Here is a 23,499-nt window from a genome sequence, read left to right on the forward strand (position 1 = left end):
GTGAGGAGGGGTATACATAATAAAACAAGTACAATAATCTTGAAAAATACAAGTCACAACTGGTACAGGAGGAGAGAGGACCCTGCCCGCGAGGGCTCACAATCTACAAGGGATGGGTGAGGATACAGTAGGTGAGGGTAGAGCTGGCCGTGCAGCGGTTTGGTCAATCGGTGGTTACTGCAGGTTGTAGGCTTGTCGGAAGAGGTGGGTCTTCAGGTTCTTTTTGAAGGTTTCGATGGTAGGCGAGAGTCTGATATGTTGTGGTAGAGCATTCCAGAGTAGGGGGGATGCACAAGAGAAATCTTGTATGCGATTGTGGGAAGAGGAGATAATAGGGGAGTAGAGAAGGAGATCTTGTGAGGATCGGAGGTTACGTGCAGGAAAGTACCGGGAGACGAGGTCACAGATGTATGGAGGAGACAGGTTGTGGATGGCTTTATATGTCATGGTTAGGCTTTTGTACTGGAGTCTCTGGGTGATGGGGAGCCAGTGCAGGGATTGACAGAGGGGAGAGGCCGGGGAATAGCGGGGGGACAGGTGGATTAGTCGGGCAGCAGAGTTTAGAATAGATTGGAGGGGTGCAAGAGTGTTAGAGGGGAGGCCACAGAGCAGGAGGTTACAGTAGTCAAGGCGGGAGATGATGAGGGCATGGACTAGGGTTTTTGCAGATTCTTGGTTTAGGAATGTGCGGATCCGTGAAATATTTTTGAGTTGGAGGCGGCAGGAAGTGGAAAGGGTTTGGATATGTGGTTTAAAGGAGAGATCAGTGTCAAGGATTACCCCAAGACAGCGGGCTTGTGGGACTGGGGAGAGCGGGCAGCCGTTTACTGTAATGGATAGGTTCGTTGGGGAGATCGCGTGAGATGGGGGAAAGATGATGAATTCTGTTTTGTCCATGTTAAGTTTTAGAAATCTAGTGGAGAAGAAGGATGAAATAGCAGACAGACATTGAGGGATTCTGGTTAGTAGGGAGGTGATATCTGGTCCAGAGATGTAGATCTGTGTGTCATCAGCATAGAGGTGATACTGAAAGCCGTGAGATTCTATGAGCTGTCCCAGGCCAAAGGTGTAGATGGAGAAGAGCAGGGGTCCTAGAACTGAACCTTGTGGTTCTAATCTATCTAATATCTATCTAATATCTATCTATCTATCTATCTAATATCTATCTATCTAATATCTATCTATCTAATATCTATCTATCTAATATCTATCTATCTAATATCTATCTATCTAATATCTATGTAATATCTATCTATCTATCTCATATCTATCTATCCCATATATATCTATCTGTCTATCTAATATCTATCTATCCCATATCTATCTAATATCTATCTATCTAATATCTATCTATCTAATATCTATCTATCTAATCTATATACAGTGGGGCAAAAAAGTATTTAGTCAGTCAGCAATAGTGCAAGTTCCACCACTTAAAAAGATGAGAGGCGTCTGTAATTTACATCATAGGTAGACCTCAACTATGGGAGACAAACTGAGAAAAAAAAATCCAGAAAATCACATTGTCTGTTTTTTTAACATTTTATTTGCATATTATGGTGGAAAATAAGTATTTGGTCAGAAACAAACAATCAAGATTTCTGGCTCTCACAGACCTGTAACTTCTTCTTTAAGAGTCTCCTCTTTCCTCCACTCATTACCTGTAGTAATGGCACCTGTTTAAACTTGTTATCAGTATAAAAAGACACCTGTGCACACCCTCAAACAGTCTGACTCCAAACTCCACTATGGTGAAGACCAAAGAGCTGTCAAAGGACACCAGAAATAAAATTGTAGCCCTGCACCAGGCTGGGAAGACTGAATCTGCAATAGCCAACCAGCTTGGAGTGAAGAAATCAACAGTGGGAGCAATAATTAGAAAATGGAAGACATACAAGACCACTGATAATCTCCCTCGATCTGGGGCTCCATGCAAAATCCCACCCCGTGGGGTCAGAATGATCACAAGAACGGTGAGCAAAAATCCCAGAACCACGCGGGGGGACCTAGTGAATGAACTGCAGAGAGCTGGGACCAATGTAACAAGGCCTACCATAAGTAACACACTACGCCACCATGGACTCAGATCCTGCAGTGCCAGACGTGTCCCACTGCTTAAGCCAGTACATGTCCGGGCCCATCTGAAGTTTGCTAGAGAGCATTTGGATGATCCAGAGGAGTTTTGGGAGAATGTCCTATGGTCTGATGAAACCAAACTGGAACTGTTTGGTAGAAACACAACTTGTCGTGTTTGGAGGAAAAAGAATACTGAGTTGCATCCATCAAACACCATACCTACTGTAAAGCATGGTGGTGGAAACATCATGCTTTGGGGCTGTTTCTCTGCAAAGGGGCCAGGACGACTGATCCGGGTACATGACAGAATGAATGGGGCCATGTATCGTGAGATTTTGAGTGCAAACCTCCTTCCATCAGCAAGGGCATTGAAGATGAAACGTGGCTGGGTCTTTCAACATGACAATGATCCAAAGCACACCACCAGTGCAACGAAGGAGTGGCTTCGTAAGAAGCATTTCAAGGTCCTGGAGTGGCCTAGCCAGTATCCAGATCTCAACCCTATAGAAAACCTTTGGAGGGAGTTGAAAGTCCGTGTTGCCAAGCGAAAAGCCAAAAACATCACTGCTCTAGAGGAGATCTGCATGGAGGAATGGGCCAACATACCAACAACAGTGTGTGGCAACCTTGTGAAGACTTACAGAAAACGTTTGACCTCTGTCATTGCCAACAAAGGATATATTACAAAGTATTGAGATGAAATTTTGTTTCTGACCAAATACTTATTTTCCACCATAATATGCAAATAAAATGTTAAAAAAACAGACAATGTGATTTTCTGGATTTTTTTTTCTCAGTTTGTCTCCCATAGTTGAGGTCTACCTATGATGTAAATTACAGACGCCTCTCATCTTTTTAAGTGGTGGAACTTGCACTATTGCTGGCTGACTAAATACTTTTTTGCCCCACTGTATATAATTGCCTAAGGGCTTTTCCGTCTGTCTGTCTGTCTGTCCTGGAAATCCCGCGTCTCTGATTGGTCGAGGCCGCCAGGCCTCGACCGGCACAGCATCGACGTAGAAATCCCGCGTCTCTGATTGGTTGAGGCCGCCAGGCCTCGACCAATCAGCAACGGGCACAGCGACGATGATGTCATAAAGGACGTAGACATCCCGCGTCTCTGATTGGTCGAGGCCGCCAGGCCTCGAACAATCAGCAACGGGCACAGCGACGATGATGTCATAATGGTTGCCATGGCGACGATGATGTCATAAAGGTTGCCTCGATCAATCAGCGACGGACACAGTCTGCCGCGAATTCTGGAATCATCATTGTCCATATACTACGGGGACAAAGTAATGATTTCTTCTATTACCTTTTTGGACAAATTTCTTTACAGCCTAAGTACACTGCTCAAAAAAATAAAGGGAACACTTAAACAACAGAATATCGAAGTAAATCAAACTTCTGTGAAATCAAACTGTCCACTTAGAAATAGGGATTTTCGTGTACTCACCGTAAAATCCTTTTCTCCGAGCCATTCATTGGGGGACACAGACCGTGGGTGTATGCTGCTGCCAATAGGAGGCTGACACTAAGTGATACAAAAAAGGTTAGCTCCTCCCCTGCAGTACACCACCCCCTCCCCCCCCCCCCCCCACCGCTGGCTCTCAGCCAACCAGTTCGGTGCAAAAGCAGTAGGAGATCAATAACAATATATGAGCGTATAGCATGTCATATTCTAAAAAAAGAAACATAAGCTAATAACAGGGTGGGAGCTGTGTCCCCAATGAATGGCTCGGAGAAAAGGATTTTACGGTGAGTACACAAAAATCCCTATTTCTCCTTCGCCTCATTGGGGGACACAGACCGTGGGACGTCCCAAAGCAGTCCCTGGGTGGGGACAACAATAGATCAGGCCCTGTGTAACCGCTACTTACAGTACAAGTGCGCCACCGCGGCCTGCAGAGTCCGCCTGCCCAGACTCACATCTGTGGAAGTGTGGGAATTATAGTGTTTCAAGAATGCATGCGGACTGGACGAATCCGCAAGCTTGCAGGCGTGCCTTGCTGACGCCTGGTGCCTAGAGAGCCCTTGATAGACAGGGAGATAGGCTGACATCTAGCACGGAAGGACTCCTGGATGGTGAAAAGAATTCACCATGTTATCATGGTCAATGAAATGGCTAAACCCTTCCTGAAAATGTCAGGAAGCCTTCCTTTACCGTCAGGAAGCCCAAATAAAACGTCCAACCTTCAGAAGGACGCCGTCCTCAAGACGTACCTTGTTGTGAATTCTGTGGCAGAGCTCCCTCCTGTGGTCACAAGTGGTACTTCGGCTGATTCTCTCTGTGAGCTTCCGTTGGTGGAGGAGAGTGGTACTGCGGTGTTGTGAATTCTGTGACAGAGCTCCCTCCTGTAGTCACAAGTGGTACTTCGGCTGATTCTCTCTGTGAGCTTCTGTTGGTGCAGGGAAGTGGTACTGCGGCTTCTGAGTTTCCTCCCTCAGGTGATCTGGTGAGGTCGTTAGGTGCTTCTCTACTTAACTCCACCTAATGCTTTGATCCTGGCTTCCTGTCAATGTTCCAGTGTTGGACTTGCTTTTCCCTGGATCATTCCTGTGGCCTGCTGCTCTGCATAGCTAAGTTCTTCTTTGCTATTTGTTTGCTATTTATTCTGTCCAGCTTGTCTAATTTGTTGCTGGAAGCTCTGGGACGCAAAGGGTGTACCTCCGTGCCGTTAGTTCGGTACGGAGGGTCTTTTTGCCCCCTTTGCGTGGTTTTCTTTAGGGTTTTGTGTAGACCGCAAAGTTACCTTTTCTATCCTCGCTCTGTTAAGAAAGTCGGGCCTCACTTTGCTGAATCTATTTCATCTCTACGTTTGTCTTTTCATCTTAACTCACAGTCATTATATGTGGGGGGCTGCCTTTTCCTTTGGGGTATTTCTCTGAGGCAAGGTAGGCTTATTTTCTATCTTCAGGCTAGTTAGTTTCTCAGGCTGTGCCGAGTTGCATAGGCAGAGTTAGGCGCAATCCACGGCTGCCTCTAGTGTTGTTTGGAGAGGATTAGGGATTGCGGTCTGCAGAGTTCCCACGTCTCAGAGCTCGTTCTATGATTTTGGGTTATTGTCAGATCACTGTATGTGCTCTGACCGCTATGTCCATTGTGGTACTGAATTGCCTTTCATAACACTGCGGCTTCTGAGTTTCCTTCCTCAGGTGATGTGGTGAAGTCGTTAGGTGCTGCTCTATTTAACTCCACCTAGTGCTTTGATCCTGGCCTCCATTCAATGTTCTAGTATTGGACCTGTTTCCTCCTGGATCGTTCCTGTGGCCTGCTGCTCTGCATAGCTAAGTTCCGCTTTGCTATTTTGTTTGCTGTTTTTTTTCTGTCCAGCTTGTCTATTTGTTTTTCTTGCTTGCTGGAAGCTCTGGGACGCAGAGGGTGTACCTCCGTGCCGTTAGTTTGGTACGGAGGGTCTTTTTGCCCCCTTTGCGTGGTTTTTTGTAGGGTTTTGTGTTGACCGCAAAGTTACCTTTCCTATCCTCGCTCTGTTCAGAAAGTCGGGCCTCACTTTGCTAAATCTATTTCATCTCTACGTTTGTCTTTTCATCTTACTCACAGTCATTATATGTGGGGGCTGCCTTTTCCTTTGGGGTATTTCTCTGAGGCAAGGTAGGCTTATTTTCTATCTTCAGGCTAGCTAGTTTCTCAGGCTGTGCTGAGTTGCATAGGGAGCGTTAGGCACAATCCACGGCTGCCTCTAGTGTGGTTGGAGAGGATTAGGGATTGCGGTCAGCAGAGTTCCAACGTCTCAGAGCTCGTTCTCTGTTTTTGGGTTATTGTCAGGTCACTGTGTGTGCTCTGACCTCTATGTCCATTGTGGTACTGAATTACCTTATCATAACAGTACCTACTCAGAGCACTCACTTCGTCCAGAATATGGGGGATCTTATTCCATTTTGTGGACTGGAGCCAAAAGAGATGAGGGAAGAACTATGCCCTCATAACAGAGGTAATACAGTACCACCTTGGTAACAAGGGATGGAGATGGCCTGAGGACAACCTTGCCTCGAAGATAATAAGGGAGAAAAGTCTGAAAGAGCAGAGAAGCTAGCTCCGAAGACTCGTCAGAGTGAGCATATCGCAAATAAAAATGTTGGGGTCTGAACCAGACCCAAGTGCCTCCTACAGACACTAAGCAAGAACTGGTTGGCTGAGAGCCAGCGGGGGGGGGGGGGGGGGGGTGTACTGCAGGGGAGGAGCTAACTTTTTTTGTATCACTTAGTGTCAGCCTCCTATTGGCAGCAGCATACACCCACGGTCTGTGTCCCCCAATGAGGCGAAGGAGAAAGCAACGCTGACAATCAATTTCACATGCTGTTGTACAAATGGAATAGACAACAGATGGAAATTATTGGCAATTATCAAGACACCCTCAATAAAGGAGTGGTTCTGCAGGTGGGGACCACATCTCAGTACAATGCTTTCTCGCTGATGTTTTGGTCACTTTTGAATGTTGGTTGTGCTTTCACATTCGTGGTAGCATGAGACGGACTCTACAACCCACACAAGTGGCTCAGGTAGTGCAGCTCATCCAGGATGGCACATCAATGCGAGCTGTGGCAAGAAGGTTTGCTATGTCTGTCAGCGTAGTGAGCAGAGGCTGGAGGCACTACCAGGAGACAGGGCAGTACACCAGGAGACATGGAGGGGGCCATAGGAGGGCAACAACCCAGCAGCAGTACAGCTACCTCAGCCTTTGTGCAAGGAGGAACAGGAGGAGCACTGCCAGAGCCCTGCAAAATGACCTCCAGCAAGCCACAAATATGCATGTATCTGCACAAACGGTTAGAAACCGACTCCATGAGGATGGTCTGAGCGCCCGACGTCCACAGATGGGGGTTGTGCTCACAGCCCAACACCATGCAAGACGCTTGGAATTTGCCACAGAACACCAGGATTGGCAAATTCGCCACTGTCGCCCTGTGCTCTTCACAGATGAAAGCAGGTTCACACTGAGCACATGTGACAGATGTGACAGAGTCTGGGGACGCCGTGGAGAGCGATCTGCTGCCTGCAATATCCTTCAGCATGACCGGTTTGGCAGTGGGTCAGTAATGGTGTGGAGTGGCATTTTTTTGGAGGGCCGCACAGCCCTCCATTTGGTCGCCAGAGGTAGCCTGACTGCCATTAGGTACCGAAATGAGATCCTCAGACCCCTTGTGAGACCATATGCTGGTGCGGTTGGCCCTGGGTTCCTCCTAATGCAGGACAATGCCAGACCTCATGTGGCTGGAGTGTGTCAGCAGTTCCTGCAAGATGAAGGCATTGAAGCTATGGACTGGCCCGCCCTTTCCCCAGACCTGAATCCGATTGAACACTTTTGGGACATCATGTCTCGCACCATCCACCAACATGGCGCTGCACCCTGCACCACAGACTGTCCAGTAGTCGGCGGATGCTTTAGTCCAGGTCTGGGAGGAGATCCATCAGGAGACCATCCGCTGCCTCATCAAGAGCATGCCCAGGCGTTGTACGGAGGTCATACAGGCACGTGTGGGCCACACACACACACACAACAGAAAATCATTTCCTTGTCTTGAGACATTTTCACAGAAGTTGGACCAGCCTGTAATTTGGTTTTCCACTTTGATTTTGAGCATCATTCCAAATCCAGACCTTATTTTTCTCAACACATTCCACTATGTAATGAATAAAGATTTGCAACTGAAATATTTAATTCAGTGATATCTAGGATGTGGGATTTTACTGTTCTCTTTATTTTTTGAGCTGTGTATATTGGTGAATGGAGGCCACAAGGAATGGGCTAAGATTCATCAGGAATGTCACCAGGAGCTGTTGCCTGGAGATGCGTCACATCTGCAGCAGGTTATAGCAGCCAGAGGGGTACTGTGCTAAGCACTAAAGATACTATTCATGAAGAGGAGAATAGTCTTCAGACAGCAGGAGTCAGTAATTGTGTCATTTTGGGGTGAATTTCGAATTGTGTTGTGTTGAGCAATTTAGATTGTTTCATTGGTTTGTTGCAAACACCAGCTAGTTTGTAAAACTTTCTAATAAACCTAATTTGCAAAAGGAGTGGAGTGAATAATTGTCATTGGAAATATATAGGTATAGGGTGGGAATAAAAAAGATTTAAGAAACGTTCTTACCATTCACTGACAACGTTATTGGATCTTCCAGTCTATTACTCATTCCACCATCACTTTCCTGCAAAAAAACAGAAGAGAACAGAATATATGAAAAATTTGGAAAAAATGGATCTTAATTTATACTGTATCAGAATGAAGGTCAAAAGACATCATGAAACAATCTGCCCTAAATTGGGAATGACAGGAGCTGTTACAGGAGCGACGCCTCATCTCAATGCTGGTAAGTGAACCCTCTAACGCTCAGAGAAATCTTCTATCCTTGTGGAGGTCTGAACAGCTGTTCACTATATACTAGAACATCAGAACCAATGGACAGAACTCTACATGTGAGAGGACTTCACCCACCTCATCGCCCTGCAGGACAGTGCTCTTCTCCTCCTCATCCAGGCAGTACAAAGAACGTGGCCATCTCTCTGCTGAATCTCTCTGACAGCAACGATCTATAGGAGATAAAGTCGGAAAGCGTCATCTATAGGTGATCATCAGAAAATGGAGCATCTAGGATCTCAGCCCAGATCTCCCCTATTATCAGGATAGTCTCCTATTACCTCGAGATGAGAGCAGCGGATGGTCGTCCACCAGAAAGGTCTTGTACTGATCCTTGTGTCCAGTAATATAATCCCACTCCTCCAGGGAGAAAGAAATAGCAACGTCCTGACACCTGAGAAGAACCTGACAACAAACAAGGCAGACATCACCCAGAATCCTCCAGTGTATACTGTATAATCTCCCAGCAGTCTCCTCCCATCACCCAGAATCCTCCAGTGTATACTGTATAATCTCCCAGCAGTCTCCTCCCATCACCCAGAATCCTCCAGTGTATACTGTATAATCTCCCAGCAGTCTCCTCTCATCACCCAGAATCCTCCAGTGTACACTGTATAATCTCCCAGCAGTCTCCTCCCATCACCCAGAATCCTCCAGTGTATACTGTATAATCTCCCAGCAGTCTCCTCTCATCACCCAGAATCCTCCAGTGTAAACTGTATAATCTCCCAGCAGTCTCCTCATCACCCAGAATCCTCCAGTGTATACTGTATAATCTCCCAGCAGTCTCCTCTCATCACCCAGAATCCTCCAGTGTACACTGTATAATCTCCCAGCAGTCTCCTCTCATCACCCAGAATCCTCCAGTGTACACTGTATAATCTCCCAGCAGTCTCCTCTCATCACCCAGAATCCTCCAGTGTACACTGTATAATCTCCCAGCAGTCTCCTCTCATCACCCAGAATCCTCCAGTGTATACTGTATAATCTCCCAGCAGTCTCCTCATCACCCAGAATCCTCCAGTGTATACTGTATAATCTCCCAGCAGTCTCCTCTCATCACCCAGAATCCTCCAGTGTACACTGTATAATCTCCCAGCAGTCTCCTCTCATCACCCAGAATCCTCCAGTGTACACTGTATAATCTCCCAGCAGTCTCCTCTCATCACCCAGAATCCTCCAGTGTATACTGTATAATCTCCCAGCAGTCTCCTCTCATCACCCAGAATCCTCCAGTGTATACTGTATAATCTCCCAGCTGTCTCCTCTCATCACCCAGAATCCTCCAGTGTACACTGTATAATCTCCCAGCAGTCTCCTCTCATCACCCAGAATCCTCCAGTGTATACTGTATAATCTCCCAGCTGTCTCCTCTCATCACCCAGAATCCTCCAGTGTACACTGTATAATCTCCCAGCAGTCTCCTCTCATCACCCAGAATCCTCCAGTGTATACTGTATAATCTCGCAGCAGTCTCCGCTCATCACCCAGAATCCTCCAGTGTACACTGTATAATCTCCCAGCAGTCTCCTCTCATCACCCAGAATCCTCCAGTGTACACTGTATAATCTCCCAGCAGTTTCCTCTCATCACCCAGAATCCTCCAGTGTATACTGTATAATCTCCCAGCAGTCTCCTCTCATCACCCAGAATCCTCCAGTGTACACTGTATAATCTCCCAGCAGTCTCCTCTCATCACCCAGAATCCTCCAGTGTATACTGTATAATCTCGCAGCAGTCTCCTCTCATCACCCAGAATCCTCCAGTGTACACTGTATAATCTCCCAGCAGTCTCCTCCCATCACCCAGAATCCTCCAGTGTACACTGTATAATCTCCCAGCAGTCTCCTCTCATCACCCAGAATCCTCCAGTGTACACTGTATAATCTCCCAGCAGTCACCTCTCATCACCCAGAATCCTCCAGTGTATACTGTATAATCTCCCAGCAGTCTCCTCTCATCACCCAGAATCCTCCAGTGTATACTGTATAATCTCCCAGCAGTCTCCTCTCATCACCCAGAATCCTCCAGTGTATACTGTATAATCTCCCAGCAGTCTCCTCTCATCACCCAGAATCCTCCAGTGTATACTGTATAATCTCCCAGCAGTCTCCTCTCATCACCCAGAATCCTCCAGTGTATACTGTATAATCTCCCAGCAGTCTCCTCTAATCACCCAGAATCCTCCAGTGTATACAGTATAATCTCCCAGCAGTCTCCTCTCATCACCCAGAATCCTCCAGTGTATACAGTATAATCTCCCAGCAGTCTCCTCTCATCACCCAGAATCCTCCAGTATATACTGTATAATCTCCCAGCAGTCTCCTCTCATCACCCAGAATCCTCCAGTGTATACTGTATAATCTCGCAGCAGTCTCCTCATCACCCAGAATCCTCCAGTGTACACTGTATTATCTCCCAGCAGTCTCCTATCATCACCCAGAATCCTCCAGTGTATACTGTATAATCTCCCAGCAGTCACCTTTCATCACCCAGAATCCTCCAGTGTATACTGTATAATCTCCAAGCAGTCTCCTATCATCACCCAGAATCCTCCAGTGTATACTGTATAATCTCCCAGCAGTCTCCTCTCATCACCCAGAATCCTCCAGTGTATACTGTATAATCTCCCAGCAGTCTCCTCTCATCACCCAGAATCCTCCAGTGTATACTGTATAATCTCCCAGCAGTCTCCTCACATCACCCAGAATCCTCCAGTGTATACTGTATAATCTCCCAGCAGTCTCCTCTCATCACCCAGAATCCTCCAGTGTATACTGTATAATCTCCAAGCAGTCTCCTATCATCACCCAGAATCCTCCAGTGTATACTGTATAATCTCCCAGCAGTCTCCTCTCATCACCCAGAATCCTCCAGTGTACACTGTATAATCTCCCAGCAGTCTCCTCTCATCACCCAGAATCCTCCAGTGTACACTGTATAATCTCCCAGCAGTCTCCTCTCATCACCCAGAATCCTCCAGTGTACACTGTATAATCTCCCAGCAGTCTCCACTCATCACCCAGAATCCTCCAGTGTACACTGTATAATCTCCCAGCAGTCTCCTCCCATCCCCCAGAATCCTCCAGTGTATACTGTATAATCTCCCAGCAGTCTCCTCTCATCACCCAGAATCCTCCAGTGTACACTGTATAATCTCCCAGCAGTCTCCTCCCATCCCCCAGAATCCTCCAGTGTACACTGTATAATCTCCCAGCAGTCTCCTCCCATCCCCCAGAATCCTCCAGTGTATACTGTATAATCTCCCAGCAGTCTCCTCATCACCCAGAATCCTCCAATGTATACTGTATAATCTCCCAGCAGTCTCCTCTCATCACCCATAATCCTCCAGTGTATACTGTATAATCTCCCAGCAGTCTCCTCTCATCACCCAGAATCCTCCAGTGTACACTGTATAATCTCCCAGCAGTCTCCTCTCATCACCCAGAATCCTCCAGTGTATACTGTATAATCTCCCAGCAGTCTCCTCTCATCACCCAGAATCCTCCAGTGTATACTGTATAATCTCCCAGCAGTCTCCTCTCATCACCCAGAATCCTCCAATGTATACTGTATAATCTCCCAGCAGTCTCCTCTCATCACCCATAATCCTCCAGTGTATACTGTATAATCTCCCAGCAGTCTCCTCATCACCCAGAATCCTCCAATGTATACTGTATAATCTCCCAGCAGTCTCCTCTCATCACCCATAATCCTCCAGTGTATACTGTATAATCTCCCAGCAGTCTCCTCTCATCACCCAGAATCCTCCAGTGTACACTGTATAATCTCCCAGCAGTCTCCTCTCATCACCCAGAATCCTCCAGTGTATACTGTATAATCTCCCAGCAGTCTCCTCTCATCACCCAGAATCCTCCAGTGTACACTGTATAATCTCCCAGCAGTCTCCTCATCACCCAGAATCCTCCAGTGTATACTGTATAATCTCCCAGCAGTCTCCTATCATCACCCAGAATCCTCCAGTGTATACTGTATAATCTCCCAGCAGTCTCCTCATCACCCAGAATCCTCCAGTGTATACTGTATAATCTCCCAGCAGTCTCTTCTCATCACCCAGAATCCTCCAGTGTATACTGTATAATCTCCCAGCAGTCTCCTCCCATCACCCAGAATCCTCCAGTGTACACTGTATAATCTCCCAGCAGTCTCCACTCATCACCCAGAATCCTCCAGTGTATACTGTATAATCTCCCAGCAGTCACCTCTCATCACCCAGAATCCTCCAGTGTACACTGTATAATCTCCCAGCAGTCTCCTCTCATCACCCAGAATCCTCCAGTGTAATCTCCCAGCAATCTCCTCTCATCACCCAGAATCCTCCAGTGTATACTGTACAATCTCCCAGCAGTCTCCTCTCATCACCCAGAATCCTCCAGTGTATACTGTATAATCTCCCAGCAGTCTCCTCTCATCACCCAGAATCCTCCAGTGTACACTGTATAATCTCCCAGCAGTCTCCTCCCATCACCCAGAATCCTCCAGTGTATACTGTATAATCTCCCAGCAGTCTCCTCTCATCACCCAGAATCCTCTAGTGTATACTGTATAATCTCCCAGCAGACTCCTCATCACCCAGAATCCTCCAGTGTACACTGTATAATCTCCCAGCAGTCTCCTCTCATCACCCAGAATCCTCCAGTGTACACTGTATAATCTCCCAGCAGTCTCCTCTCATCACCCAGAATCCTCCAGTGTACACTGTATAATCTCCCAGCAGTCTCCTCTCATCACCCAGAATCCTCCAGTGTATACTGTATAATCTCCCAGCAGTCTCCTCTCATCACCCAGAATCCTCCAGTGTACACTGTATAATCTCCCAGCAGTCTCCTCTCATCACCCAGAATCCTCCAGTGTACACTGTATAATCTCCCAGCAGTCTCCACTCATCACCCAGAATCCTCCAGTGTACACTGTATAATCTCCCAGCAGTCTCCTCCCATCCCCCAGAATCCTCCAGTGTACACTGTATAATCTCCCAGCAGTCTCCTATCATCACCCAGAATCCTCCAGTGTACACTGTATAATCTCCCAGCAGTCTCCTCCCATCCCCCAGAATCCTCCAGTGTATACTGTATAATCTCCCAGCAGTCTCCTCTCATCACCCAGAATCCTCCAGTGTATACTGTATAATCTCCCAGCAGTCTCCTCTCATCACCCAGAATCCTCCAGTGTATACTGTATAACCTCCCAGCAGTCTCCTCATCACCCAGAATCCTCCAGTGTACACTGTATAATCTCCCAGCAGTCTCCTCTCATCACCCAGAATCCTCCAGTGTATACTGTATAATCTCCCAGCAGTCTCCTCTCATCACCCAGAATCCTCCAGTGTACACTGTATAATCTCCCAGCAGTCTCCTCATCACCCAGAATCCTCCAGTGTATACTGTATAATCTCCCAGCAGTCTCCTATCATCACCCAGAATCCTCCAGTGTATACTGTATAATCTCCCAGCAGTATCCTCTCATCACCCAGAATCCTCCAGTGTACACTGTATAATCTCCCAGCAGTCTCCACTCATCACCCAGAATCCTCCAGTGTATACTGTATAATCTCCCAGCAGTCACCTCTCATCACCCAGAATCCTCCAGTGTACACTGTATAATCTCCCAGCAGTCTCCTCTCATCACCCAGAATCCTCCAGTGTAATCTCCCAGCAATCTCCTCTCATCACCCAGAATCCTCCAGTGTATACTGTACAATCTCCCAGCAGTCTCCTCTCATCACCCAGAATCCTCCAGTGTATACTGTATAATCTCCCAGCAGTCACCTCTCATCACCCAGAATCCTCCAGTGTATACTGTATAATCTCCCAGCAGTCTCCTCTCATCACCCAGAATCCTCCAGTGTATACTGTATAATCTCCCAGCAGTCTCCTCATCACCCAGAATCCTCCAGTGTATACTGTATAATCTCCCAGCAGTCTCCTCCCATCACCCAGAATCCTCCAGTGTATACTGTATAATCTCCCAGCAGTCTCCTCTCATCACCCAGAATCCTCCAGTGTACACTGTATAATCTCCCAGCAGTCTCCTCCCATCACCCAGAATCCTCCAGTGTATACTGTATAATCTCCCAGCAGTCTCCTCTCATCACCCAGAATCCTCCAGTGTAAACTGTATAATCTCCCAGCAGTCTCCTCATCACCCAGAATCCTCCAGTGTATACTGTATAATCTCCCAGCAGTCTCCTCTCATCACCCAGAATCCTCCAGTGTACACTGTATAATCTCCCAGCAGTCTCCTCTCATCACCCAGAATCCTCCAGTGTACACTGTATAATCTCCCAGCAGTCTCCTCTCATCACCCAGAATCCTCCAGTGTACACTGTATAATCTCCCAGCAGTCTCCTCTCATCACCCAGAATCCTCCAGTGTATACTGTATAATCTCCCAGCAGTCTCCTCATCACCCAGAATCCTCCAGTGTATACTGTATAATCTCCCAGCAGTCTCCTCTCATCACCCAGAATCCTCCAGTGTACACTGTATAATCTCCCAGCAGTCTCCTCTCATCACCCAGAATCCTCCAGTGTACACTGTATAATCTCCCAGCAGTCTCCTCTCATCACCCAGAATCCTCCAGTGTATACTGTATAATCTCCCAGCAGTCTCCTCTCATCACCCAGAATCCTCCAGTGTATACTGTATAATCTCCCAGCTGTCTCCTCTCATCACCCAGAATCCTCCAGTGTACACTGTATAATCTCCCAGCAGTCTCCTCTCATCACCCAGAATCCTCCAGTGTATACTGTATAATCTCCCAGCTGTCTCCTCTCATCACCCAGAATCCTCCAGTGTACACTGTATAATCTCCCAGCAGTCTCCTCTCATCACCCAGAATCCTCCAGTGTATACTGTATAATCTCGCAGCAGTCTCCGCTCATCACCCAGAATCCTCCAGTGTACACTGTATAATCTCCCAGCAGTCTCCTCTCATCACCCAGAATCCTCCAGTGTACACTGTATAATCTCCCAGCAGTTTCCTCTCATCACCCAGAATCCTCCAGTGTATACTGTATAATCTCCCAGCAGTCTCCTCTCATCACCCAGAATCCTCCAGTGTACACTGTATAATCTCCCAGCAGTCTCCTCTCATCACCCAGAATCCTCCAGTGTATACAGTATAATCTCCCAGCAGTCTCCTCTCATCACCCAGAATCCTCCAGTATATACTGTATAATCTCCCAGCAGTCTCCTCTCATCACCCAGAATCCTCCAGTGTATACTGTATAATCTCGCAGCAGTCTCCTCATCACCCAGAATCCTCCAGTGTACACTGTATTATCTCCCAGCAGTCTCCTCTCATCACCCAGAATCCTCCAGTGTATACTGTATAATCTCCCAGCAGTCTCCTCTCATCACCCAGAATCCTCCAGTATATACTGTATAATCTCCCAGCAGTCTCCTCTCATCACCCAGAATCCTCCAGTGTATACTGTATAATCTCGCAGCAGTCTCCTCATCACCCAGAATCCTCCAGTGTACACTGTATTATCTCCCAGCAGTCTCCTATCATCACCCAGAATCCTCCAGTGTATACTGTATAATCTCCCAGCAGTCACCTTTCATCACCCAGAATCCTCCAGTGTATACTGTATAATCTCCAAGCAGTCTCCTATCATCACCCAGAATCCTCCAGTGTATACTGTATAATCTCCCAGCAGTCTCCTCTCATCACCCAGAATCCTCCAGTGTATACTGTATAATCTCCCAGCAGTCTCCTCTCATCACCCAGAATCCTCCAGTGTATACTGTATAATCTCCCAGCAGTCTCCTCACATCACCCAGAATCCTCCAGTGTATACTGTATAATCTCCCAGCAGTCTCCTCTCATCACCCAGAATCCTCCAGTGTATACTGTATAATCTCCAAGCAGTCTCCTATCATCACCCAGAATCCTCCAGTGTATACTGTATAATCTCCCAGCAGTCTCCTCTCATCACCCAGAATCCTCCAGTGTACACTGTATAATCTCCCAGCAGTCTCCTCTCATCACCCAGAATCCTCCAGTGTATACTGTATAATCTCCCAGCAGTCTCCTCCCATCACCCAGAATCCTCCAGTGTATACTGTATAATCTCCCAGCAGTCTCCTCTCATCACCCAGAATCCTCCAGTGTATACTGTATAATCTCCCAGCAGTCTCCTCTCATCACCCAGAATCCTCCAGTGTACACTGTATAATCTCCCAGCAGTCTCCTCTCATCACCCAGAATCCTCCAGTGTACACTGTATAATCTCCCAGCAGTCTCCACTCATCACCCAGAATCCTCCAGTGTACACTGTATAATCTCCCAGCAGTCTCCTCCCATCCCCCAGAATCCTCCAGTGTATACTGTATAATCTCCCAGCAGTCTCCTCTCATCACCCAGAATCCTCCAGTGTACACTGTATAATCTCCCAGCAGTCTCCTCCCATCCCCCAGAATCCTCCAGTGTACACTGTATAATCTCCCAGCAGTCTCCTCCCATCCCCCAGAATCCTCCAGTGTATACTGTATAATCTCCCAGCAGTCACCTCCCATCACCCAGAATCCTCCAGTGTATACTGTATAATCTCCCAGCAGTCTCCTCATCACCCAGAATCCTCCAATGTATACTGTATAATCTCCCAGCAGTCTCCTCTCATCACCCATAATCCTCCAGTGTATACTGTATAATCTCCCAGCAGTCTCCTCTCATCACCCAGAATCCTCCAGTGTATACTGTATAATCTCCCAGCAGTCTCCTCTCATCACCCAGAATCCTCCAGTGTACACTGTATAATCTCCCAGCAGTCTCCTCATCACCCAGAATCCTCCAGTGTATACTGTATAATCTCCCAGCAGTCTCCTATCATCACCCAGAATCCTCCAGTGTATACTGTATAATCTCCCAGCAGTCTCCTCATCACCCAGAATCCTCCAGTGTACACTGTATAATCTCCCAGCAGTCTCCACTCATCACCCAGAATCCTCCAGTGTATACTGTATAATCTCCCAGCAGTCACCTCTCATCACCCAGAATCCTCCAGTGTACACTGTATAATCTCCCAGCAGTCTCCTCTCATCACCCAGAATCCTCCAGTGTAATCTCCCAGCAATCTCCTCTCATCACCCAGAATCCTCCAGTGTATACTGTACAATCTCCCAGCAGTCTCCTCTCATCACCCAGAATCCTCCAGTGTACACTGTATAATCTCCCAGCAGTCTCCTCCCATCACCCAGAATCCTCCAGTGTATACTGTATAATCTCCCAGCAGTCTCCTCTCATCACCCAGAATCCTCTAGTGTATACTGTATAATCTCCCAGCAGACTCCTCTCATCACCCAGAATCCTCCAGTGTACACTGTATAATCTCCCAGCAGTCTCCTCTCATCACCCAGAATCCTCCAGTGTACACTGTATAATCTCCCAGCAGTCTCCTCTCATCACCCAGAATCCTCCAGTGTACACTGTATAATCTCCCAGCAGTCTCCTCTCATCACCCAGAATCCTCCAGTGTATACTGTATAATCTCCCAGCAGTCTCCTCTCATCACCCAGAATCCTCCAGTGTACACTGTATAATCTCCCAGCAGTCTCCTCTCATCACCCAGAATCCTCCAGTGTACACTGTATAATCTCCCAGCAGTCTCCACTCATCACCCAGAATCCTCCAGTGTACACTGTATAATCTCCCAACAGTCTCCTCCCATCCCCCAGAATCCTCCAGTGTACACTGTATAATCTCCCAGCAGTCTCCTATCATCACCCAGAATCCTCCAGTGTACACTGTATAATCTCCCAGCAGTCTCCTCCCATCCCCCAGAATCCTCCAGTGTATACTGTATAATCTCCCAGCAGTCTCCTCTCATCACCCAGAATCCTCCAGTGTATACTGTATAATCTCCCAGCAGTCTCCTCTCATCACCCAGAATCCTCCAGTGTATACTGTATAATCTCCCAGCAGTCTCCTCATCACCCAGAATCCTCCAGTGTACACTGTATAATCTCCCAGCAGTCTCCTCTCATCACCCAGAATCCTCCAGTGTATACTGTATAATCTCCCAGCAGTCTCCTCTCATCACCCAGAATCCTCCAGTGTACACTGTATAATCTCCCAGCAGTCTCCTCATCACCCAGAATCCTCCAGTGTATACTGTATAATCTCCCAGCAGTCTCCTATCATCACCCAGAATCCTCCAGTGTATACTGTATAATCTCCCAGCAGTATCCTCTCATCACCCAGAATCCTCCAGTGTACACTGTATAATCTCCCAGCAGTCTCCACTCATCACCCAGAATCCTCCAGTGTATACTGTATAATCTCCCAGCAGTCACCTCTCATCACCCAGAATCCTCCAGTGTACACTGTATAATCTCCCAGCAGTCTCCTCTCATCACCCAGAATCCTCCAGTGTATACTGTATAATCGTCCAGCAGTCTCCTCTCATCACCCAGAATCCTCCAGTGTATACTGTATAATCTCCCAGCAGTCTCCTCTCATCACCCAGAATCCTCCAGTGTAATCTCCCAGCAATCTCCTCTCATCACCCAGAATCCTCCAGTGTATACTGTATAATCTCCCAGCAGTCTCCTCTCATCACCCAGAATCCTCCAGTGTATACTGTACAATCTCCCAGCAGTCTCCTCTCATCACCCAGAATCCTCCAGTGTATACTGTATAATCTCCCAGCAGTCTCCTCTCATCACCCAGAATCCTCCAGTGTATACTGTATAATCTCCCAGCAGTCTCCTCTCATCACCCAGAATCCTCCAGTGTATACTGTACAATCTCCCAGCAGTCTCCTCTCATCACCCAGAATCCTCCAGTGTATACGGTATAATCTCCCAGCAGTCTCCTCTCATCACCCAGAATCCTCCAGTGTATACTGTATAATCTCCCAGCAGTCTCCTCTCATCACCCAGAATCCTCCAGTGTATACTGTATAATCTCCCAGCAGTCTCCTCTCATCACCCAGAATCCTCCAGTGTATACTGTACAATCTCCCAGCAGTCTCCTCTCATCACCCAGAATCCTCCAGTGTATACTGTACAATCTCCCAGCAGTCTCCTCTCATCACCCAGAATCCTCCAGTGTATACTGTACAATCTCCCAGCAGTCTCCTCTCATCACCCAGAATACTCCAGTGTATACTGTATAATCTCCCAGCAGTCTCCTCTCATCACCCAGAATCCTCCATTGTATACTGTATAATCTCCCAGCAGACTCCTCTCATCACCCAGAATCCTCCAGTGTACACTGTATAATCTCCCAGCAGTCTCCTCTCATCACCCAGAATCCTCCAGTGTATACTGTATAATCTCCCAGCAGTCTCCTCTCATCACCCAGAATCCTCCAGTGTATACTGTATAATCTCCCAGCAGTCTCCTCTCATCACCCAGAATCTTCCAGTGTACACTGTATAATCTCCCAGCAGTCTCCTCTCATCACCCAGAATCCTCCAGTGTATACTGTATAATCTCCCAGCAGTCTCCTCTCATCACCCAGAATCCTCCAGTGTACACTGTATAATCTCCCAGCAGTCTCCTCTCATCACCCAGAATCCTCCAGTGTACACTGTATAATCTCCCAGCAGTTTCCTCTCATCACCCAGAATCCTCCAGTGTACACTGTATAATCTCCCAGCAGTCTCCTCTCATCACCCAGAATCCTCCAGTGTACACTGTATAATCTCCCAGCAGTCACCTCTCATCACCCAGAATCCTCCAGTGTATACTGTATAATCTCCCAGCAGTCTCCTCTCATCACCCAGAATCCTCCAGTGTATACTGTATAATCTCCCAGCAGTCTCCGCTCATCACCCAGAATCCTCCAGTGTATACTGTATAATCTCCCAGCAGTCTCCTCTCATCACCCAGAATCCTCCAGTGTATACTGTATAATCTCCCAGCAGTCACCTCTCATCACCCAGAATCCTCCAGTGTATACTGTATAATCTCCCAGCAGTCTCCTCTCACCACCCAGAATCCTCCAGTGTATACTGTATAATCTCCCAGCAGTCTCCTCTCATCACCCAGAATCCTCCAGTGTATACTGTACAATCTCCCAGCAGTCTCCTCATCACCCAGAATCCTCCAGTGTATACTGTATAATCTCCCAGCAGTCTCCTCTCATCACCCAGAATCCTCCAGTGTACACTGTATAATCTCCCAGCAGTCTCCTCTCATCACCCAGAATCCTCCAGTGTATACTGTATAATCTCCCAGCAGTCTCCTCTCATCACCCAGAATCCTCCAGTGTATACTGTATTATCTCCCAGCAGTCTCCTCTCATCACCCAGAATCCTCCAGTGTATACTGTACAATCTCCCAGCAGTCTCCTCTCATCACCCAGAATCCTCCAGTGTATACTGTATAATCTCCCAGCAGTCTCCTCTCATCACCCAGAATCCTCCAGTGTATACTGTACAATCTCCCAGCAGTCTCCTCTCATCACCCAGAATCCTCCAGTGTATACTGTACAATCTCCCAGCAGTCTCCTCTCATCACCCAGAATCCTCCAGTGTATACTGTATAATCTCCCAGCAGTCTCCTCTCATCACCCAGAATCCTCCAGTGTATACTGTACAATCTCCCAGCAGTCTCCTCTCATCACCCAGAATCCTCCAGTGTATACTGTACAATCTCCCAGCAGTCTCCTCTCATCACCCAGAATCCTCCAGTGTACACTGTATAATCTCCCAGCAGTCTCCTCTCATCACCCAGAATCCTCCAGTGTACACTGTATAATCTCCCAGCAGTCTCATCACCCAGAATCCTCCAGTGTATACTGTATAATCTCCCAGCAGTCTCCTCTCATCACCCAGAATCCTCCAGTGTACACTGTATAATCTCCCAGCAGTCTCCTCTCATCACCCAGAGTCCTTCAGTGTATACTGTACAATCTCCCAGCAGTCTCCTCTCATCACCCAGAATCCTCCAGTGTACACTGTATAATCTCCCAGCAGTCTCATCACCCAGAATCCTCCAGTGTATACTGTATAATCTCCCAGCAGTCTCCTCTCATCACCCAGAATCCTCCAGTGTACACTGTATAATCTCCCAGCAGTCTCCTCATCACCCAGAATCCTCCAGTGTATACTGTATAATCTCCCAGCAGTCTCCTCTCATCACCCAGAATCCTCCAGTGTATACTGTACAATCTCCCAGCAGTCTCCTCTCATCACTCAGAATCCTCCAGTGTATACTGTATAATCTCCCAGCAGTCTCCTCTCATCACCCAGAATCCTCCAGTGTATACTGTACAATCTCCCAGCAGTCTCCTCTCATCACCCAGAATCCTCCAGTGTATACTGTACAATCTCCCAGCAGTCTCCTCTCATCACCCAGAATCCTCCAGTGTACACTGTATAATCTCCCAGCAGTCTCCTCTCATCACCCAGAATCCTCCAGTGTACACTGTACAATCTCCCAGCAGTCTCCTCTCATCACCCAGAATCCTCCAGTGTATACTGTATAATCTCCCAGCAGTCTCCGCTCATCACCCAGAATCCTCCAGTGTATACTGTATAATCTCCCAGCAGTCTCCTCTCATCACCCAGAATCCTCCAGTGTATACTGTACAATCTCCCAGCAGTCTCCTCTCATCACCCAGAATCCTCCAGTGTATACTGTACAATCTCCCAGCAGTCTCCTCTCATCACCCAGAATCCTCCAGTGTACACTGTATAATCTCCCAGCAGTCTCCTCTCATCACCCAGAATCCTCCAGTGTACACTGTACAATCTCCCAGCAGTCTCCTCTCATCACCCAGAATCCTCCAGTGTATACTGTATAATCTCCCAGCAGTCTCCGCTCATCACCCAGAATCCTCCAGTGTATACTGTATAATCTCCCAGCAGTCACCTCTCATCACCCAGAATCCTCCAGTGTATACTGTATAATCTCCCAGCAGTCTCCTCTCATCACCCAGAATCCTCCAGTGTATACTGTATAATCTCCCAGCAGTCACCTCTCATCACCCAGAATCCTCCAGTGTATACTGTATAATCTCCCAGCAGTCTCCTCTCATCACCCAGAATCCTCCAGTGTATACTGTATAATCTCCCAGCAGTCTCCTCTCATCACCCAGAATCCTCCAGTGTATACTGTATAATCTCCCAGCAGTCTCCTCTCATCACCCAGAATCCTCCAGTGTATACTGTATAATCTCCCAGCAGTCTCCTCTCATCACCCAGAATCCTCCAGTGTATACTGTATAATCTCCCAGCAGTCTCCTCTCATCACCCAGAATCCTCCAGTGTATACTATATAATCTCCCAGCAGTCACCTCTCATCACCCAGAATCCTCCAGTGTATACTGTATAATCTCCCAGCAGTCTCCTCTCATCACCCAGAATCCTCCAGTGTATACTGTATAATCTCCCAGCAGTCTCCTCTCATCACCCAGAATCCTCCAGTGTATACTGTACAATCTCCCAGCAGTCTCCTCTCATCACCCAGAATCCTCCAGTGTACACTGTATAATCTCCCAGCAGTCTCCTCTCATCACCCAGAATCCTCCAGTGTACACTGTATAATCTCCCAGCAGTCTCCTCTCATCACCCAGAATCCTCCAGTGTATACTGTATAATCTCCCAGCAGTCTCCTCTCATCACCCAGAATCCTCCAGTGTACACTGTATAATCTCCCAGCAGTCACCTCTCATCACCCAGAATCCTCCAGTGTATACTGTATAATCTCCCAGCAGTCTCCTCTCATCACCCAGAATCCTCCAGTGTACACTGTATAATCTCCCAGCAGTCTCCTCTCATCACCCAGAATCCTCCAGTGTACACTGTATAATCTCCCAGCAGTCTCCGCTCATCACCCAGAATCCTCCAGTGTATACTGTATAATCTCCCAGCAGTCACCTCTCATCACCCAGAATCCTCCAGTGTATACTGTATAATCTCCCAGCAGTCTCCTCTCATCACCCAGAATCCTCCAGTGTATACTGTATAATCTCCCAGCAGTCTCCTCTCATCACCCAGAATCCTCCAGTGTACACTGTATATTCTCCCAGCAGTCTCCTCTCATCACCCAGAATCCTCCAGTGTATA

General features: G+C 47.4%; 1 protein-coding gene across 2 annotated transcripts in view; it reads right to left on the bottom strand.

Annotated features, from left to right (window-relative positions):
• The window catches only part of LOC138638838 (oocyte zinc finger protein XlCOF6-like), a 141,360-nt gene that overhangs the window by 51,064 nt on the left and 66,797 nt on the right, over nt 1-23,499 (bottom strand). For both annotated transcript variants that reach the window (XM_069728495.1, XM_069728496.1), the window contains exons 4-6: nt 8,739-8,862; nt 8,536-8,630; nt 8,191-8,248 (exon numbers count right to left, since the gene is read on the bottom strand). In XM_069728495.1, the coding sequence (XP_069584596.1) occupies nt 8,191-8,248; nt 8,536-8,630; nt 8,739-8,862 (277 nt within the window). The remainder of the gene's footprint in view (nt 1-8,190; nt 8,249-8,535; nt 8,631-8,738; nt 8,863-23,499) is intronic.

The sequence above is a fragment of the Ranitomeya imitator genome, chromosome 5 (genome assembly GCF_032444005.1).
Source record: "Ranitomeya imitator isolate aRanImi1 chromosome 5, aRanImi1.pri, whole genome shotgun sequence".
NCBI classification, from domain to species: Eukaryota; Metazoa; Chordata; class Amphibia; order Anura; family Dendrobatidae; genus Ranitomeya; species Ranitomeya imitator.